Here is a 20,167-nt window from a genome sequence, read left to right on the forward strand (position 1 = left end):
TATTTTTTAGACAGAAAATGCTTGATAAATACATTCCAAATATAATTCTTTTCTACATTAACATGTATAACTTTCATGCACGATCTGTTTGACATATATGCAACATGGAGCGATGTGAACACTAAATTGTGTACGTATTCAAAGTGTCTTTAATACATATTATATACAACATATATTATTTAAATACATTACACAACCAATTCATCAATTTCACAATATACCAACAGCAAAAATTACATAAATTGTCTCTCAAATGTGCATGCTCCCTTTGCTCAAAACAATTGTTCATGCATTTAAAACAAAATCAATGAAGACAAGTCTTATTTCTCTTGTCTGGTACTTTACAATACAATGTCATTAGAGAAAACAACCATACGTTGCAAGCGAAGCGATCAACAAAATTTTTGGCTCCAATATTTTGCAGGCTGAAATCAATGTTGATTTAATAGGGTGCAACTAATTTCACGGGACGCCAATGCATTCTCTCTTTTACAAATTTTGTGCTTCCCCGATGGTGTAGTGGTAACATCGTCGCCTTGTGATAAAGGGGTCCCTGGTTCGATACCTGGTGGAGGCACATGGCACAGTGGTTTGGATCCCACTTTAAACTATAGATCCAGTCCCGATTAGCCCTTCTGTGCATACAGTGGACTTGAAACCACAAATCAATCAATAAATTTTACAACTTCTTTTTCATTTAGATTGTTCGGCGCCCAGGGCCAACTCCCGCTGCCCCCTAGCTATGGTTATGAACTTGATAAGACGAAGAAAATTTTATGAAAGTATTTTTATTTTCATAAAATGAAAAGTTGTGGGCAGCAATTGCCCCCCTGCAGGTTCACTTGGCCATCAATGTTTGCCCCCCTTGTTCCCCTAGAACTCATTTCCATCCAAGGTTGCACCACTATTTACAATTTCACATAATCAGACTCGAAATACATCTACAAACACAAGTCACAGATGTTACGAGATGTATATACTAATCTACAAAAACTTGTTAATTGTCAAACTCAAATTTACCTAATCAACCTCAAGATATCTTGCAATAATCTTTCATCTGTCAGATTGTGCTGGAAAGGACAGTAACAAAGTAAACGGATTGAGAGAATTGTTTTATTTTTCACACAGCTTTCGTTGCCTTCCTAGATAAAAATGAAAGCTCAACTTTGAAAAACTTGCCTCAGGACATTTATAAATACATGTATAATTTGAATAGGATTTGGATTAATAAAAGTTGTAATTTTTCACGTCTATGAATAAAAATTCAAGTATAATTCAAGCATAATTCCCGGAGCCAATAATTCATGCATAATTCCCAGAATTCAAGGAATTCCTGGTGAGTAGCCACCCTGTAATAATAATAATAATAATAATAATAATAATAATAATAATAATAATAATAATAATAATAATAATGTCATTATTGTTGTTGTTATTATTATTGATACGTTTATCCTGATACTTGCCCCACCCCCAGACAAAAATTTGTGGTTGCACCTCTGCTGTGGTGTAACAGTCCTTTGGGTTAATGTAACTTCTGATCATCTCACATGTGAATCTATGAATATTTTAAAGCAAAGATTTGAGAGATTTCCATATAAATTTAATGTCCTTAATGTTTCAGTATCAGATGTAAGTGGTATGGCCAAAATAAAAACACAAAAAAAGTTAGGTACAATATACTTACAGAGAATGGTTCGTAGAAGAAATCTCCCAGTCCTTTTGTAAAGTCCTTAACAAGACCATAAGGATTTCCAAGGACATCCAACCCTAACACCAGGACGTGGACTTGCTGCACCATCTGAGTGGTGTAATGCCTCCATATCACATCCAGCAGTTGAGAAAGCTGAATCAAATTGCCCCTTTGCTCGAAGTAGGCAATCCTAAAAACATAATAGAAATATTTCATTAAATCCTAAAATATGGTTGTCTCAACTTAATTGTTCAATAGAAACAGTATTTGAAGTGAGGTGAACACAATCTCTGTCCGCAAAAGGTTGTGAAATGTTTGATGTGCAATACGAGTACCAGAAAGTTGTATTTAACCCTTAAACAGAAACATAGGTCTTTACTTCATAATTAGAAACATCCAGTCTGAGAGATCTTATTTTTTAATATTTGTTATTACATTTTTTAAAGTTTTTTTAGACAATAAAAGGGCAAAATTATGATTAGGTTTTAAAGTTATTTAGACAATAAAAGAGCAAAATCATGATTAATAAATCAAACTTATTGAAAACTAAAATTACATGGGAACAAAACTAAGAAAATGTATTATGTAAATCACTTCCAACCTTGGCATTGAATATGTAAATGTGAAACACCCGGTCTGCACGTTTTCAAACAACAATAAGTCTCTAGTAACAAAGAGTCACAAACTGAGCAGTAACATGTGCAGAGTGTAGGCAAGTGGTTGATAATAAGGTACTGTAGGGAGGGGGGGACAGCTCAATCAGTGTTGCCACACTGTAGAGCTACAAAACACTAAAGGTCTCACAGACCGATGTTTCTTTTTAAGGGTTAACTTTGTAAAAGGCACATTTTTTGTTATTTTAAGTGATGAATGAAATCCAATACTGTAAGTTCAATACAAGAGAAATGAAGCATAAAAGTTTGAAGTAGAACTTTTCAGCTTTGCTAACAAAACTTTTTTACCTTTATGAAAGCTTTGCTAGTAGCTTTAAAATGCTTGTTTCATTTGTACTGAACTAAGAGTAATAGTGAAAATAATCAATGCCCACAATTCAAGAACAATTCCTTTGCTGAATTAAATGATAATGAATTTGGAAATCTTTATTTCACAAAGGTCAATAAAATATTAAATCAAGACAGTGGCAGATGATAAAAAATATTATTACAAGCAGAAGATCTGGCAATATGAAATCATACGTTTTATCACAAATCTAAAAAAATCTACCATCTTGAACTTGATTTAACCAATATGTAATGCTCTGAACTCCTGGGCTGGGTTACCTTCCCAGAGGCAGAGCTGCATGCCACCAGGCGTGTCCCCAGGTTGTGGATGGATAGGGGAACAGCAAGCAGATATGTTGGCTAGCTGGAAACAGTCACAGACAAGCAGCAGCAGCAGGATTGGAGGCAGTGAGATGTGGAGTGGCAACTGCATCTCGGTAAATACTGCAAGGCTCTTAAGAATATCCTGTGATGTAGCGAAGAGAGCCGCCACTAAATAAGCTCAGCTACTGCTGCCTTGCAGGAAGGGGAGGGATCCCCAAAGGCTAAGAGAAGGTAAACCCTAACAGAAAACCAAGGGGCAGGAGGAACTCAATAGGCGTAGAGAAGCCAATCTTCCTAAGAGAAATAACTCTAAAAAAAAATCCTGGTCCTCCAAGGCATGGGGGTTGGGCACGAGGCCAGCACCCTAGCACCATAAAAATTCCTGCTAAAAATTCTCAACAAGGAAAAGCCGGACAGATTCATGGATGCCGAAAAAAGCATGTGAAAGGACTAGGATTACGTTAAACATAGGAACTTGAAATGTAATGATAGGAAAGATGCAAGAATTGTCTGAGCAAATAAAGAAAACACAAATTGAAATAGTAGCTTTGCAAGAAACTAGATGGAGTGGAAATGGTGTAATAAACAAAAAGGACTACCCAGTATTCTATTGTGGTGCAAAAGATAAAAGAGGACTGGCTGGTACAGGTTTTATTGTACAAAAAAGAATCCAAAACCACATAATTGGATATGTACCTTACAACGAAAGACTATGTAAACTGAGAATTAAGGGCAAATACAACAATATAACTCTAATCAACATACGTATATGCACCAACTGAAGAAAAAGAAGATGAAATAAAAGAAAACTTCTTTGACAATATACAAAATCTGGTAGATGATGTTCCAAAAACCGATGTAATGATTATATTAGGCGACTTTAACGCAAAGCTGGGGAAAGAACAAATATACAGTAAAATATCAGGTAGGCGCACATTACATGATGTAACAAGAATGGAGAAATTTTATGTGAATTTGCAGTTGCAACAACCTGATAGTTATGAGTACTCAATTTCAACATAAACGCATACACAAAGGAACGTGGATATCACCTGACCAGAGCACTATTAATCAGATAGACCATGTGTTGATTAACAGCAACAAAAAGGATCTGATAAACGATGTAAGATCATTAAGATGCCCAAATATTGACTCTGATCACATATTGGTAAAAGTAATCCTAAAACAGACTATTCCTGCAATATATAAAATAAAATCCCCACAAAATAACAAATGGGATAAATCAAACTCGGAAAACCCCCCAAAAAAATCAAGGAATATCGAGCGGTATTATATGAAAAATTGAAAGATCTTCAGGACAGTAAAAATGTTAATGAAGAATGGGGTAACATACAAACTGCGATAAACAAAACAGCTAAAGAAGTTGTACAAAAAGAAAGAATAATTTCCAAAAATGAATGGTGGGATGAAGATTGCAGAAGGATTATTCAAGAAGAAAAAAACAAAGCAACAAATAGAGCAATGCAAGCAAAGACCAGGGCCAGCCAAGAAATATATAATAAAAAAAGGAAAGAAGCTAATAAAATGTGTAGAGATAAGAAAAAAATGGTTGAATGATAAAATCAGACAGATTGAAATGAATTATAAGAAAATGAAACAAGGAAATTTTTCAAAGAGATACAATTCTTTAAACAACAGCAAACAGTATCACCAATGATGTGTAAAGATACAGAAGGTAACATTATCTCGGAAAAAGCTCAAGTCCTAAATAGATGGAAGGAATACTTTAGAAATATTCTTAATAATAATGTAACAACAAGTATGCAGGCACCAATAGATCAGAATGACAATAATCAACAAGAACTACATCCTCCATCGTGGAATGAAATAAACTACATAATACAAAATCTTAAAACAAATAAAGCTACATCCCCCCAGAATTAATTAAAAATGGAGGGAGAACATTGAAACAGAAGTTGCACAAGTTGATATTACAAGTATGGAATGAAGAAAAGTTGCCAACTCAATGGAATGAAGGTATAGTGTGCCCAATTTACAAAAAGGGAGATAGATTAAATTGTGATAATTACAGGCCAATTACACTGCTAAACATTGCATATAAAATACTGGCTATAATATTAAATAAAAGGCTCATTGAAAGCACTGAATACAAATTTGACGAATATCAAATGGGTTTCCGAGCCAACAGATCCACTATAGATATGAAAAAAGTTATGAATATAATATTGGGACTCTACAACTTGTTTATAGATTTTACTCATGCATTTGACTCAGTGTACAGGAACAAAGTAATAGACACTTTAAAATTATAGGAAGTACTATCTAAGCTAATTAGACTAATTATGTTAGGAAGGAAAAGTCAAATTGATTTATTGATTGATTGATTTAGTTTATTTTACTTCACGTTTTGTGCCTCTTGGCTAATTTGCGAAGATGGGGATGAGTGATGAAATTATGAAGGGATTCGAACCTGGGACCCTTGGCATCACAGAGCGATGTGCTAACCACTCGGCCAAAGGGTCCGGCAGGAAGAGTCAAAATAAACAGAGAACTAAGTGAAGAATTCGAAGTAGAATGTGGAGTCAAGGAAAGTGATTCCTTATCTGCAACTCTGTTTAGTATAGTGATAGACTCTATGTTGAAACAGATGGAACTGAGAGGAAACATATTGACAAGATTAAAACAATGTATTGCATATGCCGATGACATCCTTATAACAGCAAGGACGAAAAAAAACATTAATAGAAACATTTGAACAACTAAAAAGTAAAGCTTTGAAAATGGGACTCATAATAAATAAATATCTTGGATGTGTAAAAGGTAAAAGCAGATTACAAGACCTAATTATAAACGCAGAGAGAATAGAAGAATTGAGATCTTTTAAATATCTTGGCTCAGTAGCAAATGGTGAGAACACAATTTAAGAAGAAATTAAAGAGAAAATTATTCTGGGTAATAAAGCATATTTTGCCAACTTAGCTTTATTTAAGAGCAAATTAATATCAAAGTCTGCTAAAGTGAGACTATATCATAGCATAATAAGACCCGTAACCACATATGCATGCGAAACTTGGACCCTCAAAGACTCCTGTAAACAGAAACTCTCAATACTTGAAAGGAAAATCTTAAGAAGAATTTATGGACCTTTGAAACAACCTGATGGTAATTGGAATACGAACAAATTTATAAGGAATGAAAACATTGTAAATTTCATAAAATCACAAAGACTAAGATGGTTTGGGCACATAAATAGAATGTAAAAGAAATATATAAACGTAAACCACTCGGAACACGAGCCTTAGGCAGGCCAAACAAACGATGAGAAGATGAAATAATTAAAGATTTGAAAGACATGAAAGTACAGAATTGGACGAAGAGCATCCAGAATAGGAAAAAGTGGAGATATGTTGTTGAGAAGGCCAAAACTTTCAATACATGAAGTTGTAGTGCCTCAAGACTAAGAAGAAGAATGCTTTGAACTGGATTCTTCTTTCAATTCTATGCAGTATGATATGAAGAAGTAGTTTGTGAATGCCACTGCTTGAAATAAGAAAGAATAAATTGTTTAAAATATTAGTGAATACCATGTATTTCCCAGTGTAAGATAGTGACTTGCAACAGTACTTACTTCAGTCTCACATTCTTCACTTCAGTGAGAGTTGTACCAACGGAATTCAGGAAGAAGTCTAGGACCTCGGATCTGAATGAGGGAATGTTTTTCTTCTTGTGCACAGTTCCACGGAGAGAAAAGCTGAACTTCAACTTCAAAGGGGACAGGTGCATGTACTCTATTATTACTTGAGGTCCCTCACCCACACTCTACAAAGGAAAAAGTGTTTTGAATATACATTCAAGCACATTAGTTTTGAAAATGAAGCTCTATTCACATCTCAATTCCCTTGCTTAAGACAGTTAATTGAAGGGCTTGCGGGCAAAACATGGTAAGTGACATTTTGGTCATAATTGAGTTACAAAATAAAAAGAGTCATCCTTCAAATTTTGCGTGTAATTGCCATGTCATGCAATTTGCATAGGATTCATAGAACGCTTCTGAAATTGGTAAACACAACACGAAAACAATTTATCTACAGTATTGCGTAGCTTCTAATAACCTTTCTACTTAATAAACTCAACAATGACCAAGATGTCAATTACCATGTTTTACCCCTGAGCCCTTCAATTATTATACACAGTATACTGACAGCAGTAAAGGAGAGTAAAGTGATTGAATGTAATCACTTCATTATCAGCAATTTTACCAATAAACAAATATCCAATGACAAATGGGGGTTGGTGGGGGTCATAACCCCTACTTTTGGCTCTGTATTCCTTAAAAAATAATAATAATAATCAAAGGCATGAAAAAGATGAAAAAATGAAGGCTGACTACTGAAAAAAGTATTCGTAACTCACCTCTTTCGAACATTCTGGACATGCCACTGCTGATGATGCAAATTGACAATTGCTAATTTCATTCCCATTTATTCTACTATATACTATGTTGTTATAAAGAATGAAATTATGCATGTGCTCAATTAGGCGTGATCCTTTATTTGCTAGCATTCTTAATTAAATCCATGGATCTTATATTGTGGAAAGCAGGGTGAATGCAGCACCTGAAGTGAAAAATATTAGCTGGGGGATGTTTGGTTGAGCCTTGGGATTAGCCGGGGGGGATGCTCCTATGCTTTAGACAATGTGACAGCTGGGTGATGCTTGCATCAATGCACTAAGTGAATCAACATGGTGATGGTCAAGTTGCCCACTATTACCTTTGCCATCAAGTATGCTGAGTGCCATAAAGTGCAGTTACAAATTAAGATTTCTATAGTTCAGCAAGATTTACTACAATTTCCTGAAAAGTTATGTTAAAATGTTAGTTCCACCGAAGAATTTTTGATTAAAACTAGGGCTGAGCCACTGATACACCGGTATTGGTATCGGCTAGTATCGATTCAATTTGTTTCACCGATACCAAAGATTTTGAGTGGCTAGAGCGGCCAAGAGAAACGTCAAGGTTTGTCCTTTTCAAAAGTTTGTTCACCATTCCTTGTGATAGATTGGGATTCTGCACAAGAATTCCATGTAAATTTCCAAAAATGATGCACCCTCCTGGGAAGTAGATGACAAGATCAAAGGCAGGACTAAAGCGAAAGCACTGCACCCACAAACGTAACATTGAAGGCATGTAATTAACTGCCTGGTGGTCAACACTATGTGGAAATAAACAATTCCTTGCCAATTCTTGTTCGCAAAATAGTGGGTCAAGAACGTGACATTTTCAAAACCAGCATTATTATAATGCTAGGCTCATTCAGGAGTTCCTGGGAAAGGGATGAATGTCGCTGTGGGAGGGAGGGTTGTGGATTTTCTTCTTGTGCTCTTACCCTTCTGTGTGACTGCTTCCTGATGCCAGCATGGCAGTGACTTGTTTTTATTGCAAATGACAGAGAATAATGGGCAACGGGGCATATACAGAACTGCCAAATGAGCATGAAATAAATATCTGCATTTGTGTATATTTTTACTTCGTTTTCCTCCCTCTCCAGGTTAATCCAAACGATAAGAATGTTGTTTACATTTGTATTTATTTTGCATTCCTTGTGCAAGTTGTACGCTATATGCACTACATAAATTTTATTTTACACGTTATAACTTTCTCTCCCCTTAAAGACTTGTGTAATGAATTTGGGGATCATGAAATGAAACAGGGACAGTTATGATAATTCACCAATTTTTTCGGTGTATCTGCAACATTTTAACAGTGCTTGCAACATTTCCAAAACTTCTATTTTTGCATCCTGTAGGGGTAGAAAAAAGTTCACATAAAATGTCACAGGAAATTTTACGTGATATAATGCTATATGAGAATAATTTGGGAGTATTTGATATCATTAATAGAATGTGATGTGATGAGTTTTGTGACTCAGTAACTAGCTTTTGCTATTTTAAACTGGAGTTATACAAGTATCGGCATCGGCATAGGTATCGGTTCTAATCGGTATCGGCTCAGCCCTAATTAAAACTTATACAAAGATTTAAGTTGTGGGGAGTCCAGAGGTTGACTTGCTAGTTCAACTACGTAACAACGAGAAGTAATAGTTTTTTAAAACATTAACATTACGAAATTCCAAATGACTACTTACTCATCCATGAATTGAACAAAATTGAAACATGAACAGAAGTACGAGTTTTCACTTAAATACCTGCACGAATAATTTGGGAACATAAAGTTAGATACCGCACGCTAAGAAATTGTGGAATTGTTTTGAACTTTGAATGGTAACTAATAACAATTAAAAGGTTGCTTTACGTACGTGCTACGAATTACATTAGAAGACTAAAAATACATTTTTGTGCAAAAAGCTATGTGATATCTTGTTAAGCAATACAAAAAAGAAAGGAAACTAGAATGAAGTGTTAATTACGTAAATCTTATCCCTTCCAAAAGTTTAACCATTTTTGAATCGTCATCCAAACATTTACAAGGTAGCGTCAACAGAACATTTGGTCTGAATTATTTGTTAAATACCATGTGTTAAATAATGAAATCTAAACAATGAGTTTGTAAATTATTACTATTGAATTTGCTTTTTAGTAGAGCATAAAAAAAATATAGTTCGATGCAAATTCTTGTCTAGTCATTTTTGTGATATTAAATTGTCTTAAATGCATGCTCTCGCTGTGCGAACACGAACTGTTAACAATTGATTGCATGTACCTAGCCTCTCTCACTCTCTCTCTCTCTCTCTCTCTATATATATATATACACACAGGGTGTCGCAAAACTCTTTTAACAATGCTTGGGTGCTGGTAGATATCATAAAAACAAGTAACTTTTCCCTATAAAGTTTACCTCGAAAGCGCTTAGTTTGTGCGCTATAAGCGCTTAAAATATATCCTGTACGTATGCAACCCAACACAGCAAACACTTGCTCTGACATAACTACCAGGGGCACGTGGCAGGGTTGCCACTAGCGCTCCTCATTAAGAGAGACGACTTGAAAACAACAACTTGGGAGTCTTGCCTGAGCAAAATCCGAAACATTAATGATACTTGCGATGTTGTAAGAAGCATTGACAGTATTTATAAACTGACCAAGACAAATAATGGACAAACTGAAATTCAAGATTACTCATTCTAAAATATCTCCATAATTGATTGATTGATTTGGTTTAATTTAATTCGGTTTTCTACCATCTTTGGCTAATCGCGAAAATGAGGATGATATGATGAAATAACAAATGACACCAATGTCTAGGCCAGGATTTAAACCCGACATACCTGACGCCGTAGCGAGCTGTGCTAACCACATCACCACGGAGTGTTTCATGTATCATGCGATATCAACAATTGCAAGGGAGGCGTGAGATATGGGAAATCCACGAAGGAACAAATGTAAACATGATGTGTTTGCTGCCTCGTCTCGAACACGCAGACTGTAATGTTATTACAATTTATTTATTAGAAAATTATTCCTATCTGTGCTAGCGTTATTGCCAATCGTGTTCGTCTCATAATGAAATAATTGCAATGCTCTTTTAATGATTGATTCATTGATTGATTTGCTTTATTTTACTTCGCTTTTTGTGCCACTTTTGGCTAATTTGCAAAGATGGGGGTGAGTGACGATATGATGAAATTGATGAATGGACACTCACAAACATCCATGCCCAGGCCAGGATTCGAACCCGGACCCTTGGGGTCGTAGCGTGATGTGCTAACCACTCCGGCACGGGGGGGGGGGGGGGCGGCTCTGCATGTTCGAAACGAAGCAGCAAACACATCATGTTTACATTTGTTTGTTCTTGGATTCCCCATATCTCATGTCTCCCTTGCAATTGTTAATATCGCATGATACACGAAATACTCCGTGGTGATGTGGTTAGCACAGCTCGCTACGGTGCCAGGTATCTCGGGTTTAAATCCTGGCCTAGACATTGGTGTCATTTGTTGTTTCATCATATCATCCTCATCTACGCAATTAGCCAAAGGTGGGAGAAAAAAAAACGAATTAAAATAAACCAAATCAATGAATCAATTATGGAGATATTTTAGAATGAGTAATCTTGACTTTCAGTCTGCCCATTATTTGTCTTGTCAGTTTATAAATACTGTCAATGCTTCTTGCAACATCGCAAGTATCATTAATGTTTTGGATTTTGCTCAGGCAAGACTCTCAAGTTGTTGTTTTCAAGTCGTCTCTCTTAACAAGGAAAGCTAGTGGCAACCCTGCTAGACAATCTATCCGGTACGTATGCAACCCAACACAGCAAATGCTTGCTCTGACATAACTACCAGGGGCGCGTGGCAGGGTTGCCACTAGCTTTCCTCGTTAAGAGAGACGACTTGAAAACAACAACTTGAGTCTCTTGCCTGAGCAAAATCCAAAACATTAATGATACTTGCGATGTTGCAAGAAGCATTGACAGTATTTATAAACTGACAAGACAAATAATGGGCAGACTGAAAGTCAAGATTACTCATTCTAAAATATCTCCATAATTGATTCATTGATTTGGTTTATTTTAATTCGTTTTTTTTTCTCCCACCTTTGGCTAATTGCGAAGATGAGGATGATATGATGAAATAACAAATGACATCAATGTCTAGACCAGGATTTAAACCCGAGATACCTAGCACCGTAGCGAGCTGTGCTAACCACATCACCACAGAGTGTTTCGTGTATTATGCGATATCAACAATTGCAAGGGACACGTGAGATATGGGAAATCCACGAACGAACAAATGTAAACATGATGTGTTTGCTGTAATAAAATTATTGCAAACTCTCATTCAGAGGATCAACCTACCTTAAAATCAGAAATAAAACACTAAACCAACTATTCCACGTGACTAGGATCCGCTGTTGCATTGGAAATTCAAAAGTGAGTATCCAAACCTGAAGCAAGTGGTGAGAAAATACTTGGGCATACCTGCTGCATTTGTATTCAGTGTTGCTGGACAGATTTGTAATAAGAGAAGAAGTAGGTTACTTCCAGAAGTGCTTCAAAAACTTGTGTTTCAGAAAGTTGAATCTGCCAGCATTAAATTTACAACATTAAGAACAGGAATTCATTTGCATTTCAAAGAACTGCTTGTGTACTAATGATAAATCTCTTGAGAATCTATGTTCTTCTTAAAGGTTCACATAACCACTTTTTTTTTTAGATGCAAATGTACATTTGCATCTCTTGAGAATATATATGTATGAATATATCAAAGAAGGTAAAAGGAAACACTCACCAAACAGTAGAAAAATGATGCTATGAAATTAGCGAACATTTTGAATTTTTCTACTGTCCGGTGAGTGTTTCCTTTTACCTTCTTTGATTTTTACTTAGCCCTTTTGGCCCTCCTTGCTTTTATCCATATGTATATATATACATATATATGCAATAGAAATGTACATAGCAAATTTATTTTTGTCATGCTGAAAATAATATCCCATTTCTGTTGAATAATCGTATGTATCAGAATCGGTTAAATATCAGTATCGGTATTCGTTCCAAAAATTATCTGTGAGTACATCGGCATCTGTAAATTTTCAGCTTCGTCACATCCCTAGTCAATTGCATCTAATCATCACTCATTCTCATTACCGTGATTAACCAAAAAGTGGTAGAAAAGTGACACAAAAAGATGAAATACAAATATTAAACAGACATTACATACCTTAGCAGCTATTGTGGATAGAGGAACGTGAAGTGCATCCACATCTGCCCTTATCTGAGCACAAGAATCTTCCATTGTCTGGAAGCCACTCAAAATATCATACAAGGACAGAAGAAATCCCTTGTCTACATGAATGGAAAATTCTTGCACTAGAAGCTTCACATACCTGAAAGTAAGTCACATTGTATTTCAATTTGGCCCTACAAGGATAATCCTGATTCTTGCTTGGCACAATAGCATTTTTTACAGTTGAATGTTTAGGTATTAAGATTCATGTGACAGTTACATATTGTATAAATTCATAGTGCAAACATGGTTCAATTCACTTTTCACACAAATATATAATAATTCCATGTGTCTTTTGAAAAGAAAAAAAACTTTTATTTTTCTATCAATTTTGGTGTTTCATTGTCATCTTCTGAGGTATTCGGAAAGTTACAGTTGCTTGGTTCAAGAAGTAACTGAGTCACAATTGCAGTTGCTTGTTTTAAAAAGTAACTCAGTTACAGTTACTGGTACCATAACTTACAGTTACTTTCAACTGGAAATTTTCTTGCAGACAGGTTACACACAATCATTGATTATAATAAATTGTACTAAAATAAATAGGGAAGGGACAGATTAATCGGTACTTTATTGGTATTGGCCATTCAGTTTAGCTTGAGCTGCGCAGAAGCCTGCCGTCAGAGCAACGATGCAAGACTTCCACTGAGAGCAGAGTTGCTAACTGCCTTAACAATTATCTATATCCATAATTTGATTTCGGAGCTTATTGGTATGTGTGTTCAGTACTTACTGCATATTCTTTTTTTCAGTGAAACCCCCTTTGATTAAGTCCCTCGGCAAAAGAGGCATCCTCCCTCTCCTCCGCTTCCTCTCAGGGTGAGGTGGGGGGGGGATCGTGTTACCACGAGTAAGGTGATTGCTGACCTGTGTTTTATTTAACGGAAGCTGAGGTGACAACTGGAATGAATATTGGAGAAAGCAAAGTGATTCATAGAGTAGAGAAATTATCTTAACATGCATAAGTTTATAAAGAAAGAAGCTGACAGTGGTCTTGCGTTGAACGTGAAACAAGTGCAAAAGTGTGATATGTCAGTAAGTACTTTGGAACGAAAATGATCGCTACAAAGTAACTGGGAAGGAATTAGTAACGCCTAACAAACCACGCAGAAGAAAGAAATGTAAAAGTGATGTGGACCAATTTGACAAGTGTGTTATTCGTAGAACAATTGACGAATTTCACGGTCATGAAGGACAGCGTGCTACTTTAGATTCATAAGTATTTTTTTTTTATGACACAACAGCGTATAGCCTTTGCCAGTTTCATATCTAGTAGAATTGTAACTTCCGCATATTGCAACACTGCTCTTATGAGTCACGTGATGTCTTCTGCAAACGACAAACATTTCCCGCTTTGTGCATGCCAGAGCTCAGGCTAAACCGAATGAGCTGTACTTTTAAAAAATTAACTGCCAAAATATGCAACTTCTTTTGCACTGCAGTCTCCACAAAACACACATGTATTAAGGAAGTCAATGATCCATTCAGGTTCCTCAAGGGCCATTTGGAGTTTTATATCAGTACTTTATTGGTATTGGCCAAAATTTCATATCGTCCCTTCCCTAAAAATAATTATATAAAGACTTAAAGTTATTTCATTTATGTTTCTGGTACATAATGTAAAGTCTTGACATATTTATATTATTGCAGTAAGTAAAATTATGGAACAAGAAGTCAGCTTTGCTTGAATAATAATTTATTTTATTTTATTCTCTCTATGCATGCACATACTGCATCTCACACACTTTCTCTTACTAAACAATGAAATATTTCTGGCTCTACTACCACGTTTCAAATGAATGCAACAATTCATCCAAAACACGGAAGTCTTCACATGCACTTAAAAATGACTAATTGAATTATTTTTAGTTTCAACATGAAAGAACTAAATTATAAAAATCATCTCTAACGATTCGTACTTATATATATCCTGGTTCTGAGCAGGACGATGCCGTCTCATTAAAACTAGCTCAATGCAAGGTTTTATTCCAACCTTCTTCACAATATGTTGAGGCACAGGAGTGGGGTACAGGACTGTTGGGAACACTGCATCGTGCATCTGATTGTCAATCTGCAACGGAAAATATCAGTTAAATATGTAAACCTTTAGAAACTTGACAGGTTATATGGAAATATTGCATGCACAAAATGGTCTTAAAAATATATATATTTTGGCTTTGAATAATTGTAAATCATTCAAGTCACTTGCATGAGACATACCTGTAGCCTGTGAACTTTGCAATGGAAAAAGCTCAGGTTGTCAGATTTTCTGTATTGCAGCCAAACACCTGGATTGTATGTTCTTCGGATTTCACCATAGAAAGGTTTTGTCATTTGCATCTTCTCAAAGTCAACCTGAAAGAGAGACATGGTATTAAACAATTGATGTGTTATAATTGTTTCCCTTACATATGTGGTAATTTTAGAATCAGGCATCATGATTGCATGATACATAGTTAGTATGTCAATGTGGCATAGGATATTGTCACATCTTGTGCTGGATGGCTGATTTCTTGGAACTAATTGATTGATTTATTTGGCTTATTTTATTTCGCTTTTCTGCCACTTTTGGCTAATCACGAAGATGAGGATGAGTGATGATATGAAGAAATTGATGAAGCAACACTCACAAAGAACACCCATGTTCAGGCCATCGTAGCATGCTGTGCTAACCACTCTGCCATGGAAGGTGGCAGATCTAATTGAACTCTGTTGGGTCTGATGATACAAACAAGAAGTTTGAGAGACATCACTGCTTGTAACAAGAACTATATCAATCTCTTGAATAAATAAGACAAGACAAGATGCAAAATAATCTAACACAGTTATTTTTAGTGGTTTTATTTTATTTTATCTGCGACGATTTGTTCTCGTTTCCCAGAAGTTTTTCAAGCTACACTAAGATATACATACAACACAACCTCACATGGCTAGTCACTCTACACTTCTAAGGAAGAGTTCTTGTGCACCTTGGTTTTACCACCTTGCAGGTGTCATAGCTGGCTGTTTCTCCCCCTCCCCTCCATCCTGTAACCTACTCTTCTTGTCTTCCCTCCCCTCCTTTTTCTGGTGGCACTGACCTTCCCTTCATTTAACTCATCTGGCAAGTTGAAATCTTCCATTTTTGTGCAGAAAAGAGAAGGTGGCTCTGGAAACTTAACCAAATTGCTTTCCACATGCTTTTTTATCGGTTCCACCCATTTCATTCCAATTTCCCCTTCGTTTTTGTTCATTTTTCTCCCCTTTTTATGCATATGTGCTTTGTCTCTGTCACTTTCCTCTCTATTTCTCTCTCCTTCATTTGTACTTTCTTAATCCTGTGCCCATATGTCAACATATGATCACTCAATGCTGTTCTTGGATCTTCCCCTTTAATGTCTCTCCTATGTTCTTTAATTCTATCATTGATGCTCTCCTTCTCTCCTTTCTATTCATTAAACCATTTCTCGATGCTCATTGGTGGCTTGAAGGCTGCTGGGAAAAAGTTCTGGGTAACCAGAATGAAACGTCGCAGATAAAATAAAATAAAAACCACTAAAAATAACGGTGTTAGATTATTTTGCATCAACAAAAAGTGCTTATGCGAACCTTTAATAAGAACAAAGACAAGATAATACATAACTTTAAAAAAAAAAGAGTTGGTATTTCATGCCATGTGTCAACAACATATTAAAAAGAAGATAAAATCACAACACATATCTTGTTTCATACTCCAAATTTTCTGATCGTCTTTGGTCCTGCTTCAGGGATGGAAGAAAAGAGCCATGGAATGGTTAAAACATGGTTTAAAATAGTTTTAATTATTTAGCCATGCTTTAACCCTTCCATGATGCTTTCTTTCCTTTTTTCCCCACATGACAAATCACAGATACTGGTGTGGACTGGAACTACATTTGGAGTAGGTTTTGAAACACTATGCAATTTTATTTCACTGGGTATCCAAACTAAGACTTATTGACTACAAAGCATCAGCATTAGCCACTACATTGCTGTAGAGGCCATTAGTGTTCTTAATACAACAGTTGTGTAAATATTTGATTTTTCTTAATGAGGGTAGCTTTTCTGCCCCTTTTGCCTAATCACAATAATGATGATGAGTGATGATATAATGAAATTAATAGAGGCATGCAAATTTCGTTTTTGACGAAAACACGAAATATGAAATAACATGCTGCAATATTCATTTTTCATGTTTCTGAAAGGTATAAGGTGCATTTTCCTACCCTGTTTTGTCATGAAATAATGCGAAATGAACTGCAAAATGTGAAATATACTCAAACATGAAATTTACCATTTATATACCGACGCAACACTTTCTGAAGTATGAAGTATCCTGTGAGTTATGCAATTCATGGACCCGTTTACACAGGAATAAACTTAATACTCTGGTAACTACGTAAATGTTCTATTAGAAGGGATAAGTTTATCTTGTGTAAAAAGTGCAGTTTTTAAATCAAATTTATGATTATATTCACAATTTTAAAACCAAAATGTCATTTTATATAGATGTATGATGTATTAAAAATATATTAATAACTTACGTTTTGCGAGTATCTATGTTGCTTCTACAACGTTTCGGGTTGCAACTGCTCCCTTCTTCAGGCTGTTCACTTTTAGGTTATACACAATTCATAACAGCGTCGACCTCTTATTAGGTATAGGAAAACAGCGTGGTAATATGACGTCCACCTGTTATGGGTGTTAGGTTTTTAATGTTTTTAAATACACACAATTAACCAATCCCATATCCTATACCTAATAAGAGGTCGACGCGATTATGAATTGTGTATAACCTAAAAGTGAACAGCCTGAAGAAGGGAGCAGTTGCATCCCGAAACGTCGTAGAAGCAACATAGATACTCGCAAAACGTAAGTTATTAATATATTTTTATTATAATTGTGAGTAATTTGCACAACTTTCATCATGAAAACTTTTGATGTGATTATTCAACACTACAACACCGAAATTTTATTTTATTTACCGCTTTTGAACCCAAAATAGACTCAGTTTTTGTAACGAAATTTTGCTTTTTTATTTACTAAAAATATGTGCCTCTAGAAATTGTGACGTTTTTCCTGCGCGATTTGTACTAAAGACGTATTACGTCATATTTTGCATAGGAAAGACCTCACATTTCCTCCTTCGTAGTACGCCTTGCGTCTCGCTTGCTTTGTTGGTTGTGCCAGTCGCCGCTAGGTGTCTCTACCTATCTTTGCCTAGAGCTGCTTTTGCGAACGTGTAAGCTGAATCAGTTCCGATCCGACCGACTCTCACGTAACAGGCTTGTCCTCGCATGACAAAGAGCGAGAAAAGGAACGAGCATGACGTGCGATTAATGTGGAACGGTGTCTCGCTGGACGAGACTTGCATTTTTTTTTGGATCCTAATTGCACGTGCTCGTTTTAGACTATATCTCCATACTTCGTATAATCACCCGAAAGTGGATTGTTCTCGCAAGGTTCGGATTTTGGAGTTAAGTAGTGGAAAGACTACATTTCTGTGAGGAATCAAATACGCTTGTTCCGAGTCCAGTTTGACGTGTGCACAGACTGTTTGTCGTATTCTACAGGACACACGTTACCACTACTTCTATGGAACGTCTTCATGGAAACCTGATTGCGAGGAAAGTTGAGTTTCGTAATACCAATGTGAGGGAAGAGACGACCGTATGAGAAAGAAGCCAAATCCTATTAGATTCTCCAGTTGCAGAGTTCGATTGACCAGATGGAATGGTTTTGAGTGGACTATTGAGGTATGTACTGTGTCAAATCCTTCCTTTTGCGCCATATCAAATGTAGTGAAGTGCGTCGGGTTGAAGTACTTTGAATCTCCAGTTCGAATAATTGGGAGGAAGAAGATATAAGTGTCGGGTTGTTGGAACTATGCAAAATGGAATTAATCATGTAATTGTTTGAACTGATGCGTCGTCGTCACTATTCGTCGTATACAAAAAAGTAAAGGAGAATTTCTAATTTTCTTAATAATAAATTGAGCAAGGCGTACGTTAGAGTAATATATTATTGCGTATCACCAGGTGACAGAATGCAATGAGAGATAATGTTTGTCTGGCACGAAAATATTAAAATAAAGTAAGAAGAGAGCACCAAAGTAAAAAAAGGGGACAAATTGTTACAAGAATGAATAAGAGCTTTTTATTGCAATGTGTTGTTGAGAAGTTAACTCGTTGATGATATTTGATATTACATGGTTCTATGGGTTGGTTGAATTTATTCTTGTCCGTTGTCGTAATTGTAACGACCTAATGCAAGAAAATACGGGGTGAACGGGAGAGAGAAATAATTGTTGAATTTATTTTTGGAAAATAATCTTGTGTGATTTAAAAGACGGGTTTCTCGTTAATAACTGCTTTGATGTACTTGTTTTCATGTTGGGACGTTAATCAACCTTCGTTGCGAGATTAACGCAATAAATTCTGACTTAGTGTCACAAATGAATTTTGCTCTCTCTTCTTTTTTTCTTTTTTGTTTTTTTTTTGGAACCTTGCTTGTTAATGAAGAATGAGAGTTTATTAGTGTCAAATGAAAAGATGAATTGATTGGTCAGAGTGGTATACATATTTTCTTGTGTGTGGTTCCGGGTACACACCCGTACATGAATATACACAATATCTATATTGAAAGGTCGACATAGTGTGAAATTTTCCACGATATTCTGTGACAATATGTTTATTATGTACTTTGTTTTTGTTTAGTGTTTTGGGAGGGCCTCATATATTTAAACAAGTGCACCCCCTTTTGTCATTGGTTCTCTATAGAGACTGAGGTGGCAGTGATAAACGCTTGCCATTAACCTCAACATTGTTGTGACTTTTGTAACTGGTTTGTTGTTATTCGTTTCTACGAACGTACGATAGTTGATCCCGGACCTTTTGCACGTTTCCTTAATTAACTTTCGCTATCTTTGCTTACGTACGCAACAACCACGTTACAAAGTTCCTGGTACCAGAGCAGGTTATTTTTTTTTTTAACTTATCCAGTCGAAATATTGCAAAAATTTTTTTTCCCTTCCTGATATTTCTATTCTTGGTAACTTTGGTGTTACGATACCTCTGGTTCATACCTGTTTTCCTTACATAACTATTTTTTTTTTTGCTTTGCTAATTTTTACCCCCCCCCCTTTTTTTTTTGCGTTACTTCCGTGTAAAAATTTTTGGGAAAGTGTTGCCACATAGGAATTTTTTGGGTTTACTGTTTCTAATTATCTCACTGGATATCTTGAGGTTGCACTTTTGCAATTGTCTTGTCACTTGGATACTATTGGCTTCTCTTTTGTTCGGGCTATTCCCTTGTGGACATTTTGGATATCCTAGCCAAGTGATAACTATAATGTCGCTTCCTTTCCAAGACCATTTACATGGGATTGGGTCGGTTTCTTTTACCTTATTTGCCCGGGAGCAGAACCCTCAC

General features: G+C 35.9%; 1 protein-coding gene across 5 annotated transcripts in view; it reads right to left on the bottom strand.

Annotated features, from left to right (window-relative positions):
- Positions 1–20,167, bottom strand: part of LOC145988841 (intermembrane lipid transfer protein VPS13A-like) — a 231,550-nt gene that overhangs the window by 42,494 nt on the left and 168,889 nt on the right. For all 5 annotated transcript variants that reach the window (XM_083124072.1, XM_083124071.1, XM_083124068.1 and 2 more), the window contains 5 exons: positions 14,960–15,094; positions 14,659–14,810; positions 12,677–12,842; positions 6,629–6,819; positions 1,688–1,883 (listed from right to left, as the gene is read on the bottom strand). In XM_083124072.1, the coding sequence (XP_082980198.1) occupies positions 1,688–1,883; positions 6,629–6,819; positions 12,677–12,842; positions 14,659–14,810; positions 14,960–15,094 (840 nt within the window). The remainder of the gene's footprint in view (positions 1–1,687; positions 1,884–6,628; positions 6,820–12,676; positions 12,843–14,658; positions 14,811–14,959; positions 15,095–20,167) is intronic.

Source organism: Lepisma saccharinum, chromosome 6, assembly GCF_977018435.1.
Source record: "Lepisma saccharinum chromosome 6, izLepSacc3.1, whole genome shotgun sequence".
NCBI lineage: Eukaryota > Metazoa > Arthropoda > Insecta > Zygentoma > Lepismatidae > Lepisma > Lepisma saccharinum.